The 22,600-nt window shown below is 43.2% G+C and overlaps 1 protein-coding gene across 2 annotated transcripts; it reads right to left on the reverse strand.

The window, feature by feature from the left end:
• Positions 1 to 1,749: 1,749 nt before the first annotated feature.
• On the reverse strand, positions 1,750 to 15,255 carry HMGXB4 (HMG-box containing 4). 2 transcript variants are annotated; one of them, XM_056846753.1, is made up of 10 exons: positions 15,060 to 15,255; positions 14,309 to 14,454; positions 13,003 to 13,081; positions 9,681 to 10,702; positions 9,148 to 9,229; positions 5,975 to 6,039; positions 5,598 to 5,703; positions 4,380 to 4,549; positions 3,282 to 3,404; positions 1,750 to 1,845 (listed from the first exon to the last, which is right to left on the reverse strand). In XM_056846753.1, exons 1-10 carry the CDS (start codon positions 15,088 to 15,090, stop codon positions 1,801 to 1,803), a joined length of 1,869 nt encoding a protein of 622 aa, XP_056702731.1. In that variant the 5' UTR covers positions 15,091 to 15,255; the 3' UTR covers positions 1,750 to 1,800. The 2 variants fall into 2 exon arrangements, with proteins under 2 accessions (XP_056702731.1, XP_056702732.1); XM_056846754.1 differs by having other exon boundaries at positions 14,339 to 14,454; positions 15,060 to 15,254.
• Positions 15,256 to 22,600: the final 7,345 nt, after the last annotated feature.

A 22,600-nucleotide genomic window follows, 5' to 3' on the forward strand; every position in this document is an offset into this window, starting at 1 on the left:
ATAAGTGGCAGGAAACAACAAATTAAAAAAACTGCTAGAGTCTCAAGTCTAGATGGTGATTATACAAATATGTACAAATTTTAAATAAGAGTAAATGAATAGGTCTTTTTTGTTTAAAAACTTCAAGTTTGCCATAGCGCAGATGACACAACTGAAGCAGATTGCCCTCTGTATAATCTGAGATTTATATATTTCTGTATGGAGAATTAACATTGCTCTCCATAATTAAAAATCTGAAATCTTAAGCCCAGGTATTGTGTCTCTAGAAAGAAAGCTGTTGAGACAATTGTCCAGCTTCAAGGAGTTGCACCAAGATTCCTTTCCCCTCTTAATACTGCTGAAGACACTGTTCAGATAAATATCAAGATCAGAATAAGATCTGTAAAAACTAAAACATCAGCCAACAGCACGTAGGTTAATTTATAGACTAGCACCTATTACAGATAGCCTTGTCCTCATTGGGCTTACTAAGGGGGGAAACCAGAAAAGGGGATCTTCAGTTATCTAAATGCTTCCACACAGTACAGAGACAGATTTAAACGTTTCTTTGAATTCAGTCAGTCAACCTAACTACTACCAGGGAACAACTCAATTTTGATATGTGGAATTAAGTCTTGGAAGCGAAAGTATTCACCTTTTTGCCATTACTGGATCTCTACATTACAAGTAATAAAGGGAATCAGGGCAGAATAAGGTTTTTGCGCTTTCATTTCCATTGATCACAAAAATCCTATTCCTACTTTTTCTTCTCATTCTGAGCCTAGGCCTGATCCTGTAGAGCATTTAGATAATAGCAAGCTCATGTTTTCTGTATGCTAATGGTGGAATGAAAGGTTTTGGTTTGTAAATTACAGCTATATACAGAAATATACAATATAAATTAATCTACTACATACAATATATGAAAATGCAAGTACACATGATAAGAATGCAACACTTAAGATTATGTGTGCAAATGAAGTGCTACCCCAAAGAGGGTCAGGCACTTTGAACACCCCTGTATCCTGGATACAGGATCTGTCCACTCGGTGTCTGTCAGCAACAAGCTCTTTCATTTCATCTTAATCACTACATCTAAAACATGTACAGCAGCACCATGAGAACAGGAGGTCGTCCGTTTACCGCTGGTGATACGCGTCTCTAAATACTGAAGACAGCAGAGTAGACGATCTGGGAAGAAGCGATGTGTTTCCACCAAGGTCTGCTGCTCATATACAACAAGGACCCCTACTTTCTCCAAAGAATTTGAGAACGTCTAATTCAGTATTGTCCTCCTCCCTAAATACCTGGGAGGTTTAATAAGGAAGCTGAGGTTTACTGGTGCCAGCCCAAGCCCTCAGGAAAAAAATAGCATTCTTCTCCAGCAATAGCAAAATGCAAGTCAGCTCTTCAAACAACCCCTTTCTCCATCCCATTGACTTCCTTCAGAGAAGTAGAAAGTTTTTACCTAAGACGTTTCTTAGAAAAGAGTAGTGTTTCATGTGTAACACTTGTTTAGCTTGATGTTTCCAAGTAAAACACATTTCATTTCTTTATGTCTTCCAAATTAAGGCTGATGTATCAAAAGGCTTCCTAACTGTAGACAATATATAAGTATTCAGATAGGAGAAAACATGGATTCTCCCAAATGTAGCTTCACAACTGTTCATAAAACCAAGTGAAATGGCTAACAGTTCTTTTTATGCATTACAGATTGAAACTTTACATGTTTGACCCCTTGAAGAATGCCAGCATACTGCATTATGCAAACACACACACTAGTTACTCGGTAGAAGGTCATGTCCCAGGATCCTGTTCCTGTCAGAGTCCAGGCATTATATAGGCAATGTTGTCCAATGTGTTTGACTGGAAAGAGAAGAACAAATGACACACTGATTTAACCCAGCAGCTTATAAAACAAATAGACTTTAGGCACAACAAATGAATGGAGGGAAACACAGTCCATAATAACATACACTGGGACAGATCTGTTGACCTGCTGGTGCAAGGATTGTGGCTCTTCCCCACTTTTTCCTGCTCCAAGCAGCCATTTCTGACCCCAGGAAAGCTGATTACTGGAGCTACAAAACCCATGTGAAATAATAGCTTATGTTGTCAGTGCACTGCAGTGAAGAGAAGGTGAAATCGCTCCTTTATCACTCTCTTCCAACACTGGAGCTCCAGGCAGCACTGATAGAAGAGGAAGGAGAGGTGACTTGGAACCCTCTCCCCCCCACCTCAGTTCAGCCCTTCAACCCACATGGTTATTGCTCCATGCAGGTCTCCCAGTAATGGGGAGGATCTACAACTGCCAACACTTTTTGCTGATAGTTTGCTGGATCCAACCCATATCCTGGTTTTTAGTATATTTTTTAATTTGAAACACTGGGTTTTAATTTTTAAAATTATACACTGCCTATGTATCCCAGAAAGTCAGAATATTAATGACTTAAATAAGTCAAAGACATTTTTGCTAACACTGCAAGGGGTGAACAAAATCTCTGAGTGGCATGGCCACCTGCTGATAAAAAGCAGAAACTACAGCTTGTAAGAAGTACAATCTTTTAATCTTTCAACAACATCTTATAGGGACAAGCAGACTGGGTTATATGAAAGGTCTTTCTACACAACTGAAGCTGTAGTTTGAATCACACTTAAAAACATATGTAAAAAACATAAAAGCACAAAGTTACAGTGCAATCCTAAGGGGGGGGGTAGCAGAGGTGCCCCTGGGGATGGCACAAGCGGGCTGCCTCCTAGTTTGCAGCTGGGCACAGCAAGCTGGAAATGTTATTTTACTGAAAACCCTGTGGAACTGCTCCATACAGCTCCACACGGCTGGGCCTCCCTTTTTGCAGGCACAAGTTAATACTGGCAAAAGGGGGTGTTCCTGGGCGACAGGGCTTAGGGAGCTGACTAAAGTCAGCCCTGCCCCCGGAAATGCCCCCTTTGGCGCTGACATAAGCCCTTGCGCTGGGGAAATGCTGCTGTGGCGGCTGTTCTAGCACCCACGTGTGGCACTGTCGCGCAGCTCCCCAGCGTAAGTGGCCCCACTTATTTTGCTTGAATATAAAGTTAAACATCACTTAGTTTTTTCCCCTAATCTAATAATTCAAGTATTTGCTGTTATTGGGAATCATGCCCGTGAGAAAGGTGGCTATAAATGAAGCAAATAAATACATTTTAAATTTTGTTGACATCAAAACATGCTGGATCACAGTTGGCATTTATTTCAGGCATCAGAAAAAAAAATTTGATTCATTTCCCCCCCTGGAAAATCCACACCATTGCACACAACTCACCAAAACATGTTTGGGGCAGCCGTTGAGCTCAGGCAACTGGGAAGTCAGGCATGCTAAAGGGCCCAGGGCACAGATTATTGAATCCAGAAGCACCGACAAGCTTCCTGATACAGCCACCATCCCCTAGGAAGCATGAAAGGGGAATGAAAGATTACTAAAGAAAGCAGTATGAGTGTCAATCTATTCCCTGTCTTAAGAGACAGCACATATTCTCCAAGCGGCTTCCTTAAAGGTCTGACAACTCCTTTCTGTACAGACACATCATGAGCAAGATATGATGAACGCCAGTTAAAGAAAAAGGGGGGAAGTTGGCCCATTTAAGTCCCTGAAAGTTTAGAGGGAGAGGAGTTCCAAATGGTTTATTTCTTTGTATGCCCCAACTTTTACTTCTCATAACTGAATACCTATTGTGAAAGCAGAAAATGGTGCCCACCCACAGACAAGGGTGGTCTTTCTTACTTGAGGGATGCCCTAGGAATGCAGAAAAAATTAAGTTTTTAAATAAGAAAATAATTTTCCACAAATGGCCCAATGAGGAGTGAATGTGGCCCTTGGAATGTTGCAAACCGTCAGCGGGGGGTGGGGGATTGGGAAACTGGACTGATCAAGCCCCCACTGGCTGACAGTAACCTGGTTAGAGAGATTGAGGTTTGGGGAGATTTCATTTAGCTTCCCCTCCCCCACACAGAAATTCCTCAGGGGCCCTCAACTTGTTCTGCCTAACAGTAACCTTCACGATTGAGCATCTTTCACAAAGGTAGTAAAGGTATGCAGAAAAACTGTCCTTAAAAGACCCCCCCCACACACACACACACACAGGTCTGAGCATGCTGGTTGTTGTTAGAATCCTGACAGCAATTGTAGGGGGGGTTGTTGTTGTTTTCTAAACAGGAAAACAGAGGAGAGGGGAAATCAGCTAGGCTGAAACAATTAAGAGATTAAGAGCTTATAAATTTATAGTATCCTACAAAGGGAGATGGGGATGTCCCGGTTCCCCCCCACCCCCCGCTTTCCCCTACAATTTATGAAGAGGACCAGACTTGTACTGTTATAAATAAAATAGCTCCATTAGTCAATGAAAGTTCAAACAGCACCTACTTCAGTCTCCTGTAGCCTGTGGCCAATGAGGCTTAGGGATTCGCCCAGCAACTGTAGATGTGCAGCAACATCAATTGGATCTGTTTCAGGAACTTTGACGGGTGAAGAAGGTAAGACCACAGTGCTAGATGGGGACTTCTTATGGGGTGACAGCATGCCTGTTAGAGAAGCTGCAAGTTCCAAAATAGGAGAAAGGTAGGATGTAAACAAAATGTCATATAAGCAGACATCCCACACTATGTATCTGAAGAGTTTTCTAATGTTCAGTAAAGGCGGTGACCAGAGCACTCCCAACTAAAATGCCCAGGTTGCTAGTCTTGGTCTGAGGCAGTTTAACATGGGGGGGGGGCACTTTTGAGATCTTAACATGTGTGCAACTACATCAAACTGAACCCTGTAACCCATGTCATTGTTTTACAGGCTTTGGAACAAAGCCTATGGATGTTCATTTAGTTTTCAAATTTATAACCCGCCCTCATCCCCAGCAAGCCAGGCTCATAATTGAGTCAGAGCGGCTTTGCAACCATTAAAAAGAAAAAGCATCAGCATACTACAGTAAGTCATAAAATGTCTTAGGAGAAAACAGCACTATCCAATTTCTGGCTGTAGCTAGGCAAAAGACTAAGGATCAGTTGAACAGAGCTGCTTCTACATGGTGCAAAAAGGTGCCCCTGCTGCAAACAGCACTAAATGAGTATTGTGTCTGGATGCGCCATTTCTGCGCCTCTCACTTCTGTCCCCACCCCTGTGTCACGTCAGGCCCCCTCCTAGCTGAGCCATAGTTAAAGCTTTAGCATGGCTCTGCTGGGGACAGGTAAAAAAAGCCCTAATAGGCTTTTAAAAAGGAAAAATGAGGAAACACAGAGCTAAGTTCTGCCTTAAAAATCACAGAGCTAAGCTTCACATTCCCTTCCACCCCCTTCTTTGCACCACTTTAACAATGTAACTTTCAAGACAGAGTTTAGCTTTGCTCCTTCCTAGATTGGCTGAAGGTAGAGTGTCCAGACGGACACTTCCACATGCAGTCACCCCACATTTCCTCCTCTGAACGGTATCGAAGGAGGTTTTCTCTTTGATTCCAATGAGAAAAACCCAGGAACCGCACCAGTTGTGCTTGGAATGAACATGATGCCATCTGGAAGTTCCAAAACAAATGTGAGGGCATGCTCTGTTCAATGTGGAGAAAAAACCTTGTGTGGAAACAGGCTTAGATGTTACCTTTTAGCTTAGGGGCACCCTCTGATGAGGTTGCTTTCCTCTTCACTGTTGTAGCCTCTGCTTTATTCTGCTTGTGTTGCAAATACTGAGCCTTCTGCTTCCAAACCTGGAAAGAACAGAGAAAACGAAATATGTTTTAATAATGTCACATCAGCTGTCACAAAACTCACAGGTGAGGAAAAAGAAAAACTATGTACATTTCATGAGCAGATGCCAAATATTACTTAATCACACACACAGACACACTAGTGAGAAATATGCAATCTCAATGGGGAGGAGAATTAAAAGTTAATGAATGTGAACACCATGGTGGCAACATGCCAGGACCAAGGCAACTCATTACAGGTGTAATTTCAATGGAAACATATCATATTTACCAGCTTATCCTTCTCTGGCAGCTGTTTCCAAACTTCTGCCAGCTTTTTGCTCAGCTCTCCGAAATCTAGCAGAAAAAAAGAAGATAAAAGATTCAGAACAACAACAAAAAGATTTTCCAACTTTCATGAAGTATTTGGCCTACGTACTTTTATATTCTAGTTCATGACTATAAATCATCATTTAAACTACACAGTACATTAAAAATAAAACTATCTGCATTGGTGAAAAACCTATCTATGTAGAAGGGGCTAAGGGTGTGCAGGAAAACAGGGTGCCCATAGAATTGGACCCCGTGTCCCAAATGTCACCAAACTAGGGGGTTCTTCTAAGGAGAGTCACCAGCAGTTGTGCTGCAAATTTGGTGCCTCTGAAAAACACCCCCCCTCCAGAGTCATTGGAACAAAAAAATTTCCCAGCCCCCCCCCCCATACAAGTCAATGGTGGAAACTTTTTTCCACAGATGCTCAGGTGTGACATTGGCCCATTAAAGTCTATGGGATTTTTTTGCAGGGCTCTGAGGGGACTGCTTTTCAATGTAGAAGCACCAAATTTGCAGCACAGCTGCAGGTGACTCTCCTTAGAAGAACCCCCAAGTTTGGTGAAGTTTGGGTTAGGGGGTCTAATTCTATGGGCCCCCAAAGGGGGTGCCTCCATCTATCCAATGGAGTATTCAATTGTTTCCAATGGAAGATGGGGCACATAAGAAAAGCCATGCTAGATCAGACCAAGGTCTATCAAGTCCAGGAGTCGGTTCATGCAGTGGCCAACCAGTTGCCTCTAGGAAGCCCACAAACAAGACAACTGTAGCAGCATTATCCCTTTGGGGGACCATAAAATTGGACCCTGACACAAACTTGGAGGTTCTTCTAAGGAGAGTTACCTGTCGCTACGCTGCAAATTTAGTGCCTCTACCTTGAAAAACAGCCCACCCCCAAACTCCCCATAGACGTTAATGGAGCCAAAAATGTTCAAATATCCAAAAAAGCCCATTTACTGGTATCAGTATATTTTCGGGTCCAATAAACCTGAATCCGAAAAATACCCCAAAAATGGTGCACAACCCTGGAAGGGACTTCCAGGTGCACAACCCTGGAAGCCTACTGCAGACGTTTCTATGAGATGCTGTAATATGTGCTACATTGCTGCAGCTTGGGCAAAAATTGGCATAATCAGCAGCCAAGGAATTCTCTGATCTAGAATCTAATACTTAGGAGAGTCCAAAAGCTGAATGAGAGACAGGTGAACTTGCAGAAACTGGTTTTGCTCTCATTTTTCAAGACACCATAAATGATTGGAAGTGTATCAAAATTCTCAAGGCAATTTAATGACAAATGGGCATCTGAAATTTAATACCCATGTAATCCTAACATATCGTGGTTGCCAGGAAAGTTTAAGAACAAAATATTTTTCCTCCCGCAAGCAAAGTTTGGCACATCAAGTCTGTTCATAACAGCAGCAAGTACTCCAGTACTGAGCCAAGCCAATGCCCGGATGGGATTGAATGCTCATCCTTCACACATAGGGGGCAGCACCAGACAGGAGGAAATGTCATGCCATCCAAAGAGTTCCAAAATAGAATGAGCCATGGCTATATATTTTTCTCTGCTCACATACCTTAAAAAATTCACATAAGGGAAAGAAGGAGTTCCACTTGGAGGCAGGAATCTAGCAATGTTTGCAGAATGCAGGATGAATATACTTTGTACACACACAATGCCCATTTTAAGTGAATAAAGTGCCCAACTAATTGGAGTGGTCTGTATGACACAGAAATGTTAATGAAAAGAAATGGGAATGTAGGGGACCACATGAGTTTGATAACTGCAGCTACAACGATGTGCTATTGACATTAAAAAAATAAATGTATGTGCCACCTTGAGACATGCTTGAGGCAGCTCACAGAGTAGAAACAAATATAATAAAATCATATTAAAATATAATATTGATAAAAATTATCAATCCGAGAACAACATTAAGCAGCCTAAAATGATGTTCATAAAACAACCCTCATGTCGTATGCATATGTGAAGATAACAGACCAATGTCAGATACGGCACAGTCAACAGAAATGTTTGGTAAGTCCAACTTTGCAGTTAGGTGGAACCATCCTAAATCTGGTCATATAACGAACCACTACTTCTGTTTCCTATATAAGATCCACACTTTAAGTCCGTAAAACAACACTATAAAGGTCCAAATCGTGCATATGGATTAGTTGTTAACAGAACAAAAGCAGAAAGTGAGCTAGTGATCAACTTGATTTATAAGGTCCAGCTTGACAAACGGGGCCTCCATTTTAAAGGGGGAAAACTCCATTCTGGAAGTCAGCAAAGCATTTCATCCCATTTGTGTGCATCTAGAGGCATTTCCTTTATTTCCAGAACTGCTTCTGGGTCTGGTGAGTATCAAAACCCATGTGGATCAATGCCATTTTGGCCTCTTTGAAAAAGCATTAATAATTGAATATGCAAGTTTTGGAGGGCCTGTTTAGTAATCCTGTTTTAGCCAGCCAGTAGACAACAAAGTTAGAACAATATAAGGCAGCACGAAGACTCAACACTAAACAAAAATGTATTTACAAGCATAAAACACCAAATAAACAATACAAGTGACAGTGGAGTAAAGGTAAGAGAACACAAACAAAATACCATCTGATCCTATATGTACATAAATATCGAAATGTCCAAGAAACTGCGTGAAAACGCTAAAAGTCCTTGTGCAGTTCACAATACCGGTAGATAGATTAGGCCAGTAGACAACAGCATCTTTGTTTTAGTACATTTATGCCATTTTTTGCCTGCTTCTTCTCTCTAATACATTCTTGTATTGGGGTACTGAATAAGGGAATAAAGCTCTGTATCCATATTTTATTTAAAAGATTGCTTGGTACCTGCTTTCTTGAAAAGGGATTTATGATAAGATTAGCAGCCTCAGTTGGAAAGACTGGATTGTCTCAGACCTCAAAACAAATCTTTCCCACAGCTAGTGCTTGTGTTTTGTGATGTCCAGAGTGCCATACGTCTGCGTTGGTAGCAGTTATAGAGAAATGGTCCGTATTAACAGCTTTAAATATTTAAATGGGCTTCCACCAAGTGTTTCACCCCTGCACAAATGTGTCCCAAGTGCTTAAAGGCAGTAAAAAAGAAGTAGAATAGAATTATTCTCTTATTACCTATCCCTGGATGTTCAGCAACAATGTTCACTCGATATTCCTTACAGAATACTTGGTAGGCAGACATATTCTTCTTCTTTGGCTAACCGCAAAGGAGGAAAGGAAAAAAAATATGATGTACATATTTTAAAACAAACTGTAACTTTAGAAATACCTGGAGAAACTTTTCCTATTGTTATCAGTGGTTTGCTTCTGCACTCCTTTTCTGGATGGAGTGTGTTAGTTAGCTGCTTGTATCGAAAGCTAATGTTGGCTCAGTATCAGATGCCTTCCAGAGGAAAATGGGCACTTTTCCAACATGGAGAAGTTCAGTGGCTCTCCGCAGGTTGGATTTATATATTACATTCATATTTTGAAAAGTTTTTTTTTTAAAAATAAAGCAACAGTAAACACACTGAAGTTTCTTGAAATGAAAAAGTTAATTCTGATTACAGGCTTGGGGCTTAAAAAAACAGGTTACCCTCCTAGAAAAACAATTCCATTTAATTAGTCATCATAAGCATGTACCAGTTTGTTCAGTGGTTGCTTTTTACCTTTTCTTTTTCTGATTTCTCTGCCTTTTCTTTTTCTTCTTTTTTCTTCTTCTTCTCACTCTGGCCATCTGTGTGAAAAACAGGAGGGGGAGGGGGAGGTGGAAGAGGGGGAGGTGGAAGAGGAGGAGGAACGGGAACAGCAAACTGTGGACTGGCTGGAGAAACTGGCAGCGGCGTTGTTACTTCTGCTACCACCAAAGAAGACAGCCCAGAGCTCTTCTTAGACTTGGAGTGCTTCTTTTCCTTGTGCTTCTCCTTGTCTTTGTCCTTCTTCTTTTTACTTTTCTTTGATTTCTTCTTCTTCTTCATCTCATGGTACGAGTCATCGATCACCAGTTCACCGGCTTCCAGCTCACCTCCAGAGGACGAACCGGATTCCAGTTGCGGCTCCAAGCCTAGAAGCTCAAACTCACTGCTCTGGCCTTCTGGGAAAAGGGGAGTGTCTGGGCCAAAGGTCTCAGCAACTGGAGGGGGATGTGGGTCTGGCAGTGTCTTGTGCTTCTTTCGGGATGACTTCAGAAAGCTCTGCATATCGTGGCTTGGGAGGAACGATCCGTGTTCATCCCGAGATGACTTTTTAGAGGATTTTTTTGCTGCTGGTGGCGCTGAGTGTGGAAAGGGCTCTTCTACTGTGCTCCCCGCCTTCTCCTTTGGTGAAAGGATGAGTTTCATCTTTAAGCCATCAGGTTCACGCAAGGTCAATGTTTCAGTGTTCACATAAGGGGGCTTCATCTTTTTGGACTTGTGTAAAGTACCATCATCCAAGGACAGGTCACCACTGCTCCCGCTTGGCTTTTTTTTGTGATGCTCTCTCTTGGCCTCTGAATATCCAGCAGGAGTGAGCGAAGAGTGAGATGATTTTTCAGATGTCCTTTTAGAAGACTTGGAGCCTGTGGCCAAAGGTGAGGTGATGGCCTTAAGCAGATCCATGGCAGTATCGGCAGAGGAGGGACTAGACACTACTTTTTTCTTCTTCTTTGAAGAGGGCTCCAAAGGAGGGGATAAATCAAAAGGAGAAAGATCTGAAACATCCAAAGGAGAATGATTAATGGAGATATGTGCATACCCAACACCAACACATTCCATCACCGACATGTCAGCTGAGAGCCTTCAGGAGCGATCTTTTGCAGCCAGTTGGCCCTGGAGCAAGTAGCTGCTAATCCCTATCGAGCAGGACTGTCATCTGTAATTGATTAATCAGTGGGGGCCAATTCTAATTGATGGGGCTTAAAAAATAAGGACACATTTAGTTTCTGAGATTATTTTGGTTCTGGCGCACCACTACGATAGGGAACAAAGGGAAAATATTAAATAAACATATAATGACTTATTTCAGTTTTGCTTTAGGATGGAAAAAGCATTAGTTGCTCTAGTGAAGGATTTCTGACTACAGATTGATAAAGGCAGTGCCTCTAATTCTACTGGATCTGTTTGCAGCTATAAAAGCCACAGAAAATTATATTGGTTAAATCATTCGGACAGCAGAATAGATGTGAACGGATTGTCTGTCTGCACATGTGGTATCAGGTCCTTTCCTCAATGGTATTTTAGCATTTATGTTAGACCACTGAATGAGATCATATATAGTGTTATATGATCTATATTTTTGCAGTTCTATATTCTAGAACCAGCTGTCTGCATCCCAGGAGCTACGGTAAAGCAAGTCAGAAGGAACAAGTTGAAGCTGAATCCCTACAAGATGGAGTTGATGCTGGTTGGAAAAGTGGCATTGGCAACCTTTGATGGACCAGCCCTCTCCTCAGATAGTGAAGAGACATTTTAACCCAGATCTACCACTGGATAAAAGTGTCTTCATTAAATTGCTTCTGAAGATTAACTTCCCTCCTAGAATCAGCTGATTGAGGTGCCCTGATTCATGCCACTGCAACCTCAAGATTGGATTACTTCAATGCGCTTTGCAAGGGCCTGCTCTTAAAGACAACCTGAAAACAGTTCATTACAAAGCAACCCAACTTCAAAGCAAAACAGATAATTTCCACTGCATTATGCCTATTTTAGAATGGTTATATTGGCTTCGGATTGGTTTCCAGGTTCAAGTTGAGGTGCTGGCTTTGACTTTTAAAGTCCTTCACAGGATCACATCTCTGAAGAAGCATCTCTATTAGCCTGTACAAGAACATTGCTCCTCCTGCCAGCTTCTTCTCTCTGTGCCCTCTCACCAGAGAGGTTCAATCTGTGAAGAACTGCTCCAGGGCATTCTTATCTGAAATGGGATAACAATTAAGATGTCTATCCCCACTGTATTCACGTTCTCAAGAGTAAGCAAGCCTATATGAATCTGCAGAAGAGTTGGTTTTTATACCCTGCTTTTTCTCTACCTTTAAGAAGTTTCAAAGCAGCTTACAATTGCTTTGTCTTCTCCTCCCCACAACAGACACCTTGTGAGTAGGTGGGGCTGAGAGAGTTCAGAAAGAACTGTGACTAGCCCAAGGTCACCCAGCAGGCTTCATGTGTAGGAGTTGGAAAACAAACCCGGTTCTCCAGATTAGAATCCGCTGCTCATGTGGAGGAGTGGGGAATCAAACCTGGTTCTCCAGATTGGAGTCCACCGCTCTTAACCACTATACCACGCTGGCCAATTGGGGTACCTGATTTTACTGCTGCCTGTATGGATTTGGTTGTGGGATGCTATTTATTGAGAGGAATGTTGTGCTAATACGTAATAGTTAGGTACATTTGCATCCCTTTTATAGTCCACTATGCAGGGACACAAAAAATATGGCTCTTCTTTTTAATAATGAGATTATAAATTCTGTAATTCTTCATTTAATGTCTCAAAAAGACCTCCATATATGCAATTGAGTTATATTCCACTAGTCAATCAGCTGGTTAGAAGACAAATGAATAAGCATCCAAAATTTCTTAAACTGATCGACAGCCACACTGTATCCTCTTTCACACTGGAAATAAAACTCATCAAATCACATGAATTTTTTTTCTAAGAATGCATCCTTTCTCTTCACCTTTTACCCCAAAATTCTCTTTTTTCAATACAAATGTGTTATGTAAAATTGCCAAAACTTGTAAAGCATCTCTCTCTCCATTCAGGGAATGGACTGTCTCAGTGGTACGTGCTTCACATGTAGAAGGTCCCACATTCATTCCCTGGTATCTCCACCTATAGGATCTCAGGTACCAAGAGCTGAAAAGACCTTTCTTTGCCTGAAAACCTGGAGAGCTGCTGCCAGTCTGAGTAGAAGATTACTGAGCTAGATGAACCAATAGTCTGACTGTACAAGATAACTTCCAGTGTGCAACATGTCTCTTCCTTGTGGCCTTTGCTACAGTTTTCCACCCTTACCTCTGTAATAGTGCTCATTAGAGGAGTGCTTCCTCTTCTTCTTGTGAGACTCTGTCCCCAGTAAGAAGAGGTCACTCTCCTGCCACACACAACAGATTAAAAAAAAAAAAAAAAAGCAAGGCAATGAAGGAAGACTTGGTTCTGATAGAGAATATTCTGAAACACACATATGCCGATGAACACGCTCTCTAGGAAACAGCACTTCATTGCTCCAAAACTGAAGGTGGCCTGTGTATAAACGTTGGAAAATACACTATCAAAAGACAGCAGAACTCCCTCCCCACAGCAGAAAATAACACTTCCTAACAGAAGGAAACGACAACAACAATCATCTCAGGAGTGATCGAAATTTCAGCTCAAAGGGGAATGTTTTGTGGAAAAGCTTTAAGTGAAACATCCCCAAGGAGTGAATGAGGCAGGTCACGCCTCAAGAGATATTTTTTTCAGGCTATCTGCTCCATTAGAAAGACAACAATGTTATCCGTTTGACTTCTGCTGACACCCCAAGGATTATGTACGTACTCATAAAAATATACTTCTAAAATGACCATTCAATGTCTTATCTGTGGGAGTTTTAGCCACCTTTGCAATATGAGTTCAGCACACAAGACTTCTTAAAGCTGAACGGGAAATAGAAGATCACATCCATCTCCTCCTCCTGGTTCTACAGAAATTTAGTTTTACAAAATTTAAAAGGTCCCTGTCTTCTCACAATGGGAAAATAGCAAGATTTGTACATCCACCTTCTACGGTCCTGAGTCCTATTCTCTCCTCAGTTTCACAATGATACACAAGCCAAAGTACAGTGACTGCCAAGTAGTTTAAATGGCTTTAAAAGAAGATTGGAGGACAAGTCACATCCATAAGCCATGACAGCTAAAGGAAACCCCTAACTGGTAATATATTCCTGAGCAGCAGAAACCAAGACCAAATAGCAGGAGGTGGGGATTTCCAGTGTCCTTCTTGCAAGCCTCCAGAGGCATCAGGCTGGTTATAATTGGAGAGAATGTTGGAGAGGACCACTCTTGAACCGATCCAGCTATGCAGTTCTCAGTTCCAATTCATTTTATTTGTTCTGCTTTACTTAACGGCAGGAGGTGAATCCCTCCACTTATAGATGATCATAACTGAAACTAACCTGTATTCATTTTTTCTATTAATAACTGTATTTTTTAAAAAATATGCATGTATATAAGAAACACTGCCTATTGCACAGATTTTCTAAATGTTGCGTAATGCATTCTTGATGACACTGCTGCCTTTTTTTGAGAAATAAGAACGGCAACTTTCCCTTGTTTTGTCTCACCTTTAGCTTCTTCTTTGAATTCTTCCTGACCTGAGCAGCTATCTCCTCCTCTTCCCGAAGCAGATCCTTGTAGGAGCGTTTCTTCTCTCGCTGGGTTCTCCCAGCTACCAACCCCACACCATCAGTCTGGTCACTCTCTACAGAATCTGAAGGAAGAAACAGAATTGTTAGAAAGTGAACTAATTAACATACAACACAATAATTTTGGCCAACGATAAAACACAAGGCACAAAATGAAGCAAGCACACGGACAAAAGGACTGAAGCTACAGCACTGTTCCTCTCCACTGGTGAACTGTACAGTGCCTTATACTGCCATACAGAAGGCTTCTTTCCCCCCCGTTCTTACAGTGCATTCCTTTGCAGAGATACGCCAGTCTAAGGCCACTAAAATCAGTGGCCTTAGACTGGAGCACCTGCATAGGACTGCATTGTTTTCTTCTTCCAAGGGAAAGCAGAACAGTGAAGATTGCTTAAGAGTGGTGTGCTGTGCAGAAGATCTGGTTTCAATCCAAATCCCTATTCCATGGAGCTGACTAGAAAGCAGAGTTATTCAGCACTTTGAATTACTATTTGTGAGACTCATGTTCCAATCCTGGTTTGCTCAAATCTCTGATGGGGTGGGGGGAGATCTGAAATGCTGCAGAAACCCAATCCATGCAGGACACTGGCTTTCTTTCTTACTTTCTCACTCCAAAGGATAGCGATGATATGCTCATTGTAACACCTCTCAGATTATGAAACAATCCTACCTTCTTTTTTCTTGGAGTCATCATAAGCCATGGCGGTCCTGCAGGGGCCTGGGAGTGTGTTGCCACGTCTGGGCTCCTGCCCCCGTTCCCGTCTACAGGACAAGGTCTAAGAAACAGAGAAGGAGAATAACCCTCCCATAAAGTGGAATCATAATGAAGAAAGGGTCTGAATGAAGATGAAATGGGAAGGAGGAAGATGAGGAAGTGTGCCCTGTGGGCAGTTTTGTGATTAGCCTTGGAGAAAAACACTAAATTCTAGGGGCAGCTTGTTATAATGGATTTCTTGTTGGAAATCAGGGGAGGAATGTTTCCCCCCCCCCTAAAATGGCAATCAAGCCCCTGTTCCAGTAATGTCAAGTTGATGTTATGTATTTTAATAGTGCACAGGGAAAGTGACTTTTGAGTCCTTGTTAAGACTCACTTTGGGTTTTGCATTATTGCAGGAACTTTTTAAAAGTGAGCTGGTATTGAGCATCCTTTAAGCAAAGGACGTATGCACTGGGATAGGGCTGAAACAGTATTTCATTCTAGGATAACGGATGAGAAGAATCCAGCTTAGCAACTGTTTTATGCTATCTATTCATTACATTTTTTTAAATCCTAACCTTTCTTCAAGGAATGCAGGGCAGCCTACCAAGGATTCCCTCCTCTCAACTGATGTACAATGCTGACAATCTTTAGGGAGGCTACCGGAAGAGTGGCAACAGCAGGCACCAAACTTACATCTCCCCTTCCCAGGTACTGAGTGCTATCCTGAGGTAGAGAAGTGGTGAAGAGGAAAGGAAAGAGTAGTGGGAGGAAGAGAGAAGACTGAAAGAAGCAGTCCTTTTCCCAGGGCCTCTGCAGCATTTCCAGCCTCTGTCACCTCAGATGTTCAAGATTTCCTCCACCTTGCTCATTCTTGCCAAAAAAATAACATAAAATAAAAATGATGCTAGCATAGGTAAGGGGGCAGTTTCTACTAAGGAAGAATTCACTCTCCCTCATAAAATGGCACATATCAACTGCATGACAGGCATGCATTCTCTCACTAAGGATAATTGCAGTTTTTTTAATTTTTATTTTGAGTCTCACAATATTTTAAGAGATTCAGCTCCTGGACAGAGTTGATTTTTTATCTCATTTGCCCCTTTATGAGCAGCAAATTAGCCTTCCACTTTTAAATGCATTTATAAGCAGCAGCCATAACATACTAAATTAGAGTTTGTGTTCTTGGGATTAGAAGTATCTTTTGTGCTCACTAACAATAATGTATTTTAACAAAAAAAACACCATGTATACTAAAATATCAACAAATTTCAGTTGTCGGTTACTTTAGTAATAAAACATGATGGGTAGCCATGTTAGTCTGTCACTAGCACCAGAAAAGAGCAAGAGACCTGTAGCACCTTAAAGACTAACAAAATTTCTGGCATGGTATGATCTTTCATGAGCCACAGCTTAGGTGCTACTGGACTCTTGAGTCAATTACGTATGGCTGTTTAGTCTCTCTATTCTCCCAGGAATGCAGCGAATCTGTAAAGTTGAAACACACGTCCTTTTATCGCGTGCACAACCCACCTCCTATTGCTACATTTCTGGGTTATCCAGGTCCTGGCTTATTGCCCCACAGAGTTGAAGCAGCGAAGTGGCGGCTGGAAGTGGTGCAGGAAGGAGCTGCTGCCACCTCGTTGTTTCAACTCTCAGATCGTCGGGCTCCCAGCAGCAGGCTGTGAGGTGGGCTAAAACGCCGGCTGGTGCTGGGGAGAGGCGGAGGAGGGCACGGGAGTGGGAGGAGAGGGAGAGAAAGATGTGCGTCTCCGGGGGGCTGCTGCTGCCCCTTCCTCATTTGTTTGTCCCTGTCCCGTGCATTCGAATTTTTGCACGCGGGATTCGAGGCGTGAGATAGGGTAGGGAAACAGCCATGCATAATCGACCTTGCTCTTTTCTACTCTTAGTAATAAAAGTATAATTGAGAGATATTTTAGATACAATTCAGAGAACAATCTTCCATCTTATTTAAAGAATTCTTACAATTGTATATCCAACAGCACAGTGATAATTTGATGCTACTGCTGATCAGGACAGATTAACCAAGCAAATAAAGGTAGCTTAGAAACTCTTGTTTGCACACAAGCAAAAAAGTCAAGTCCCTGCTCCCAGATACACTTATAGGCAAAAGATCAGATTTTGCATAGATAACCAGGCACATGCAGCAACCCAGCAGAACTACTCCAGATGCAGAGCAGAGGGTAAGTGGATTGCAAAGAATTCCAAAATGGCAGTGGAGGATATAAAGCCCCTTCTGTCATCAACCCTCTTGTTTTGTTCCACATCAAGCAGGGGTAGGCAATGTGCAATGGGGCAGACGAGGTTATAGCAGCATCCTGTGTGTATGTGTAACCACAGGCCTGAAAAAGAAACATGGAAGTTCTCTGGATTTCACATCCACAGCCCTAGGTTAGGAAAGGAAACAACTCTGCATAGTCATGGCTCTCTTTATCCCACAGGTGGGACTGCCACCCTTTTTCTCTAGTGGCTCTACTCTTGTGCCTTTAACAGCAGCCTTGAAGTAACAGGTGAAACGTTGCCTGGCATGAATATAAGAGACACATGTTCATGTCAAGTCTATTGCTAACACATGGGACAAGAAAGTTAGAAACTCCTTCCCATAGCTGACAGAGATAATTGTTTTATTTACTGTATTTACAGCCTGCCTTTCTCACTGAAACTCAAAGCAGATTACACTGTGTAAACTGTTATCAGTTCATACAAAGACTCCATCTAATAAGCACAGTGTATGTCATTACAGTAAGTATGAGGTATCCTCTTTTGCGTCTGCCTTCAACTTTTCTGAGCATTATTGTTTTTTCCAGTGACTTGTCTTCTCATGTTTCCAAAGCACAATAGCCTCGATTTAGTTGTTTTAGTTTCTAGAGACAGTTCAGGCTTGATTCGATCTAGAACCCACTGATTATCTTTTTGGTGGTCCACAGTATCCATAATACTATTCCAGCACATTTCAAAGGACTCTACTTTCTTCTTGTCAGCTTTCTTCACTGTCCAGCTTTCACACCTATGCATAGTAACAGGGAATACTATGGCACGAATGAACCTGATCTTGGTTGCCAGTGACACATCCTTACGCTTAAGAATCTTTTCTAGCTCCTTCATGGCTGCCCTTCCCAGGCTCAATCGCCTTCTGATTTCTTGGTTGCAGTCTCCCTTTTGGTTAATGATGGAGCCAAGGAATAGGAAGTCTTGAACAATTTCGATTTCCTCATTGTCCACCTTAAAGTTTCTGCGAGTAATTCTCCAGCAGTCATTACTTTTATCTTCTTGATGTTCAGCTGTAGTCCTGCTTTGGCACTTTCTCCTTTAACTTTCAGCAGTAGTCTTTTCAAGTCTTCGCTAAATATATACATAGGTGAAATCTATGGCACAAAGGATGTTCTGCAATTAATGTAGTTTTGTGGCCCGACTAGCCAAAGAAGGCATAAAAGAGGCCCTTAAAATTTACTAGAGTTCTGCACCTCTGATTTTTAAATTAATTGCTAATGCTACAGAACCTGTAGTATTGGAACTGAAAGAATGAGTCCATGATGACAGCTGCTGATGATTGTCAAATAATCTACTGCTGTGTCATAAGTCCACCAATTTATTCCTATTGCATTCACACAATGGTTAGTGCACAAGAATGTCTCTGAGGCAGTCAACCCATCAAAAGAATACATACAATCAAACCCAACAGCAATGATTAGCAACATCTACAGTGCATGGGAGAATGAAGTATCAAAAACAGTAAGAGAACTGCATAATTCATATAAAATTCACCAGTATTTACTCTAGTGTTCACAACAAGTGCAATATACATTATAAATCCTGAGATTTTCTCTTCTGGGAAGGCATACATGATTGGAAATGGAAAATGTCACTGCTGTTATTCCTTCAGTAATGGTGGCATTTGTGTTTGTGCGTGTCCATACAGTAAATGGAACTGGCTTACTAGCAGTGCAGTCCTAAACAGAGTTACACCATTTTAGGCCTGTGGCCTTAGAAGGGTGTAATTCTCCTTAAAGAAATTGCAGAGAATAACCAACATCCTACTTATTACAAAGTGCTGCTGCTCCACGAATCAAGGCACCACAGCGTCAGCATGTTCTTGAAATTTTTATCTGCAGCCCACTTAATTTAAGATCTTTCATTTTCACTGTGTAGCTGCCAAGTTCTCTTTATAACAGGTATCCCTTGGCACATGCATTACGTCACACCTTAATAAAACCAAAGAGACACCACATGAAGATACCTCATACTAAGTCGCTGGACTACTGAGGTCAGTGCTATTTACTGTGGTTGGCTGGAAACAGATTTTTGTAGAGGTCTTTCACATCACCTACTACCTGACCCTTTCCATTGGAGACACTGGGGATTAAATGTAGGATTTTCTGCATGGAAAGGTGGTGCTGTACCACTGAACCATGGATACTGGCCCCATAGAAGACACTAGAAAATAAGACACCAGAGTTCCCTTTGTTTGGGCAATGCTGATGTAACAAAAATAAAATCCACAAACCAACAACTTCGCTGCTGCTCAATTGATTGCAGGGAGACAATTATTGGATGACCATGTTAATCGTTTCCTGTAAGGAACGGAGCCCTGAACGTGACTGCCCCAGTGACCAGGAAATAACAGCGGATGGAGCCTTTGGCCCCGCCACAAAACAGCACCCAGCTGTTTTCTCGCGTGCAGCTGATGCCCGACTCTGCCCACATCTGTCTATTGTACCTGCCAGACAAACGCCCTCTGCAGGAAGACCCGGCTCGCCCTGCCCAAGCAATTCACCCAGAGCGCATGCGCACCGTCCTCGCAACGTACAGGGGAGACCTCGTGGGCCCCCCCCTTCCCGCCGCCTCCGTTTGAACTGGCACGGCCGTTGACCGCCCAGTTCCCTCGTAACCCTGCTCGCTCGCTCTCTCACCCAGACGGACTTCAACTCGCTGCTCCGCCTCGGGGTACAGAAATGTGTAGAGGCGGCGACGAAACGCTGAGGAAGGAAGGAAAGGCTCCCTCCTCCCCCCCCCTTCAAGCGGTGTCTACGCCCCGCAGCGGAAGGGGGGGTTGGTAGCTTCACACCAACTCGCCGCTACCAACGGCCGCCATCTTGGTGTGGGAAAGAGACGCTCGCCCGTTCTGAGCGGCCGAGGGAAACTAGTCGATCACCGAGCGCCTCTGCCTGATTCAGAGAGAGGGCAGCGCAACTTGTAGCCGAGCGCCGAGCGCCTCGATTCCCAGGTGAAAACGGAGCGTCCTGTCTGTTTCTTGAGTCCAGTTGAAGGGCGGGCCGGAGACCCTTAGCAGCGTGTCCTGAAAGCGGCTGTATGCTGGTTTCTGAATAAACAACGTGGAAAACTCCCCCCCACCCCCCACCCCGATCTTTCCTTCAAGGATTCTGCAAGATTTTAGTTTTTCTTCAGCTCTAACTGATTCTCACCATTCCATGTTCCTGGAGCGCGGGTTTGTGTGTGTGTTTTCAGGAGGGATGATTGACAAGGTCATGTTTTTCTGCGTATTAGGGTGTCCTTCAGTACGAACACTTTTTAGAGTTGCCAACCTCCAGGTACTCAGCACGGTCAAAGTACAAAATTACAAAATTATTATTAGTGATTAGGACAAATTACAACACGTGCTATACAACAAATACTTATCCTACTACTATAATGCATAAGATTCTCTTGATGTCAACCATTCAGGTGTACAATTATTCTTTGTGTTATAGATGCAAATATGCAATTTATCTTTATAGTATGGTTGAGAAAGTCCAAGTAGGATATCCAATCATTGGTATAATCCAAAAGGAATTATACCAATTATTGGCTATCCTACTTGAATTGGACTTTCTCAAGTAGTCTAATTAGTATTATCACTAATAATAAATTTATACTTTGTAATTTTGACTTTGTGCTGATTTCCAAACCTATCTAGGTACAAGCATAGTGATGCCTTCATTTGTTTGCTTTGTTAACCTCCAGATAATAGCTGCAGATCTCCTGCTATTACAACTGCTCTCCAGCCGATAGAGATCAGTTCACCTGGAGAAAATGGCCGCTTTGGCAATTGGACTCTATAGCACTGAAGTCCCTCCCCAAACCCTGCTCTCATCAGGCTCCGCCCCCAAAAAACTCCCACCAGTGGTGAAGAGGGACCTGGCAACCCTAACACTTTTGCCTTGTCGCTGGCTGATTTTGCTGTTTTCTAAGATTAGCAGAACCCAGTACCACTCTAATTATATATCTTTATCTATAATTTATTTATTTATATATATAGTGAGTGTATACACATACACACAGTTTCCTTTTCCCCTTCCTTGAAAGCCCCCATAGACTCAATCCCTTTCCTGGCTCCTTCCCATACACCAGCCAACCTACCTTTATCTCCTCCCCATCTTCAGTTTTCCTCTTTCCCCTTCGCCTGGCACCCTGTACTGTGGCCCAGTTGTGTGGTGCTGGTTGCCAGGGTGGACTCACAGTGGGGAACCTGCAAACATTTGCAAGGGGTACCCCCTTTTCCCATCTCGCCTTCCCCACACTATTACCTCCTTCCCTCCACCTGGCACCCCCTATATCCTCACCTTCCCCTGCTTCCTTCTCTCCACCCAACTACCCACCAACCCAACTTTTATCTGCCCCCCATTTTCAGCTATATCTGTTATTTATTTACTTCATAGCCCCACCTTTCTCCACAAAAGCAGCTTATATCATTCTGCTCTCCTCCATTTTATCCTCAGAACAACCCTGTGAGCAGGGGTGGATTGGGAGTTATAAACTCTGGAAATGCCCCCCCCCCTCCGCCCTCCTGGACCTACCTGCTAAAAGAGGGTGGGACCAAGGAAGAGGCAGTCTGCCTGACCCTTTCAAAGATGGGAGGAATGTATAGGCAGTCTGCCTAACCAGTGGGCAGGGTGCTGCTTCCTTCGACTCAGAAAAGCTGGGCGACACTTCCCTCATTTCACACAGGCTGGTTCAGCCTTCCTCACCTTGGCGGGGCTGGCTGGGCACCTCCCTTACCTGGGACTGGGCGGGGCCAAGATGGGCCATGCTATCTGCCTTGCTTTGCACGGGGCTCAGCCAGGCCAAGATGGGTGCTGCCATCTCTCTGGCCTTGCATCACACGGGGCTCGGTTGGGCGTGGCACCTCCATCTGCCTCATTTTGTCTTGCATGAGTCTTGGCCAGGCTGAGCCAGGTGTGGCCATCTGATTCGTCTCATGTGGGGCTCAGCCAGGCCAAGCTGGGCACTGCCGTCAGACTCACTTTGCACAGGGTTCAGCTGGACCAGATGCCACCGTTTGCAGGGCTTGGCCGGCCTGGGTGCTGCCAGAAGGCTCAGCCAAGCCAGACGCCACCATCTGCCTCGCCTTGCACAGGGCAGCTTCGGTGCCACTGCCTGCCTCGCCTTGCACAGGGCTGGCCCTGTTGTCAGCATCTGCCTCACCCCTTGCCTAAGGTGTCTGCAGCAGTGGCAGCACTATCTGGGCGCTGTTCTTAGTGTCTGCAGCGGTGCAA

This window comes from Euleptes europaea, chromosome 3, assembly GCF_029931775.1.
Source record: "Euleptes europaea isolate rEulEur1 chromosome 3, rEulEur1.hap1, whole genome shotgun sequence".
In the NCBI taxonomy this organism is placed as follows: Eukaryota; Metazoa; Chordata; class Lepidosauria; order Squamata; family Sphaerodactylidae; genus Euleptes; species Euleptes europaea.

Bases quoted from the DNA above. Each gene is read 5' to 3' on its own strand.
- HMGXB4 (XM_056846753.1), bottom strand. From the start codon at position 15,090: ATGGCTTATGATGACTCCAAGAAAAAAGAAG. The intron at 6,040-9,147 runs GTAATAAGAGAA...TTTTTCTGCTAG, and splicing joins TGCTGAACATCCAGGGATAG to ATTTCGGAGAGCTGAGCAAA. The intron at 4,550-5,597 runs GTAACATCTAAG...TGGAACTTGCAG, and splicing joins GGGTGCCCCTAAGCTAAAAG to CTTCTCTAACAGGCATGCTG.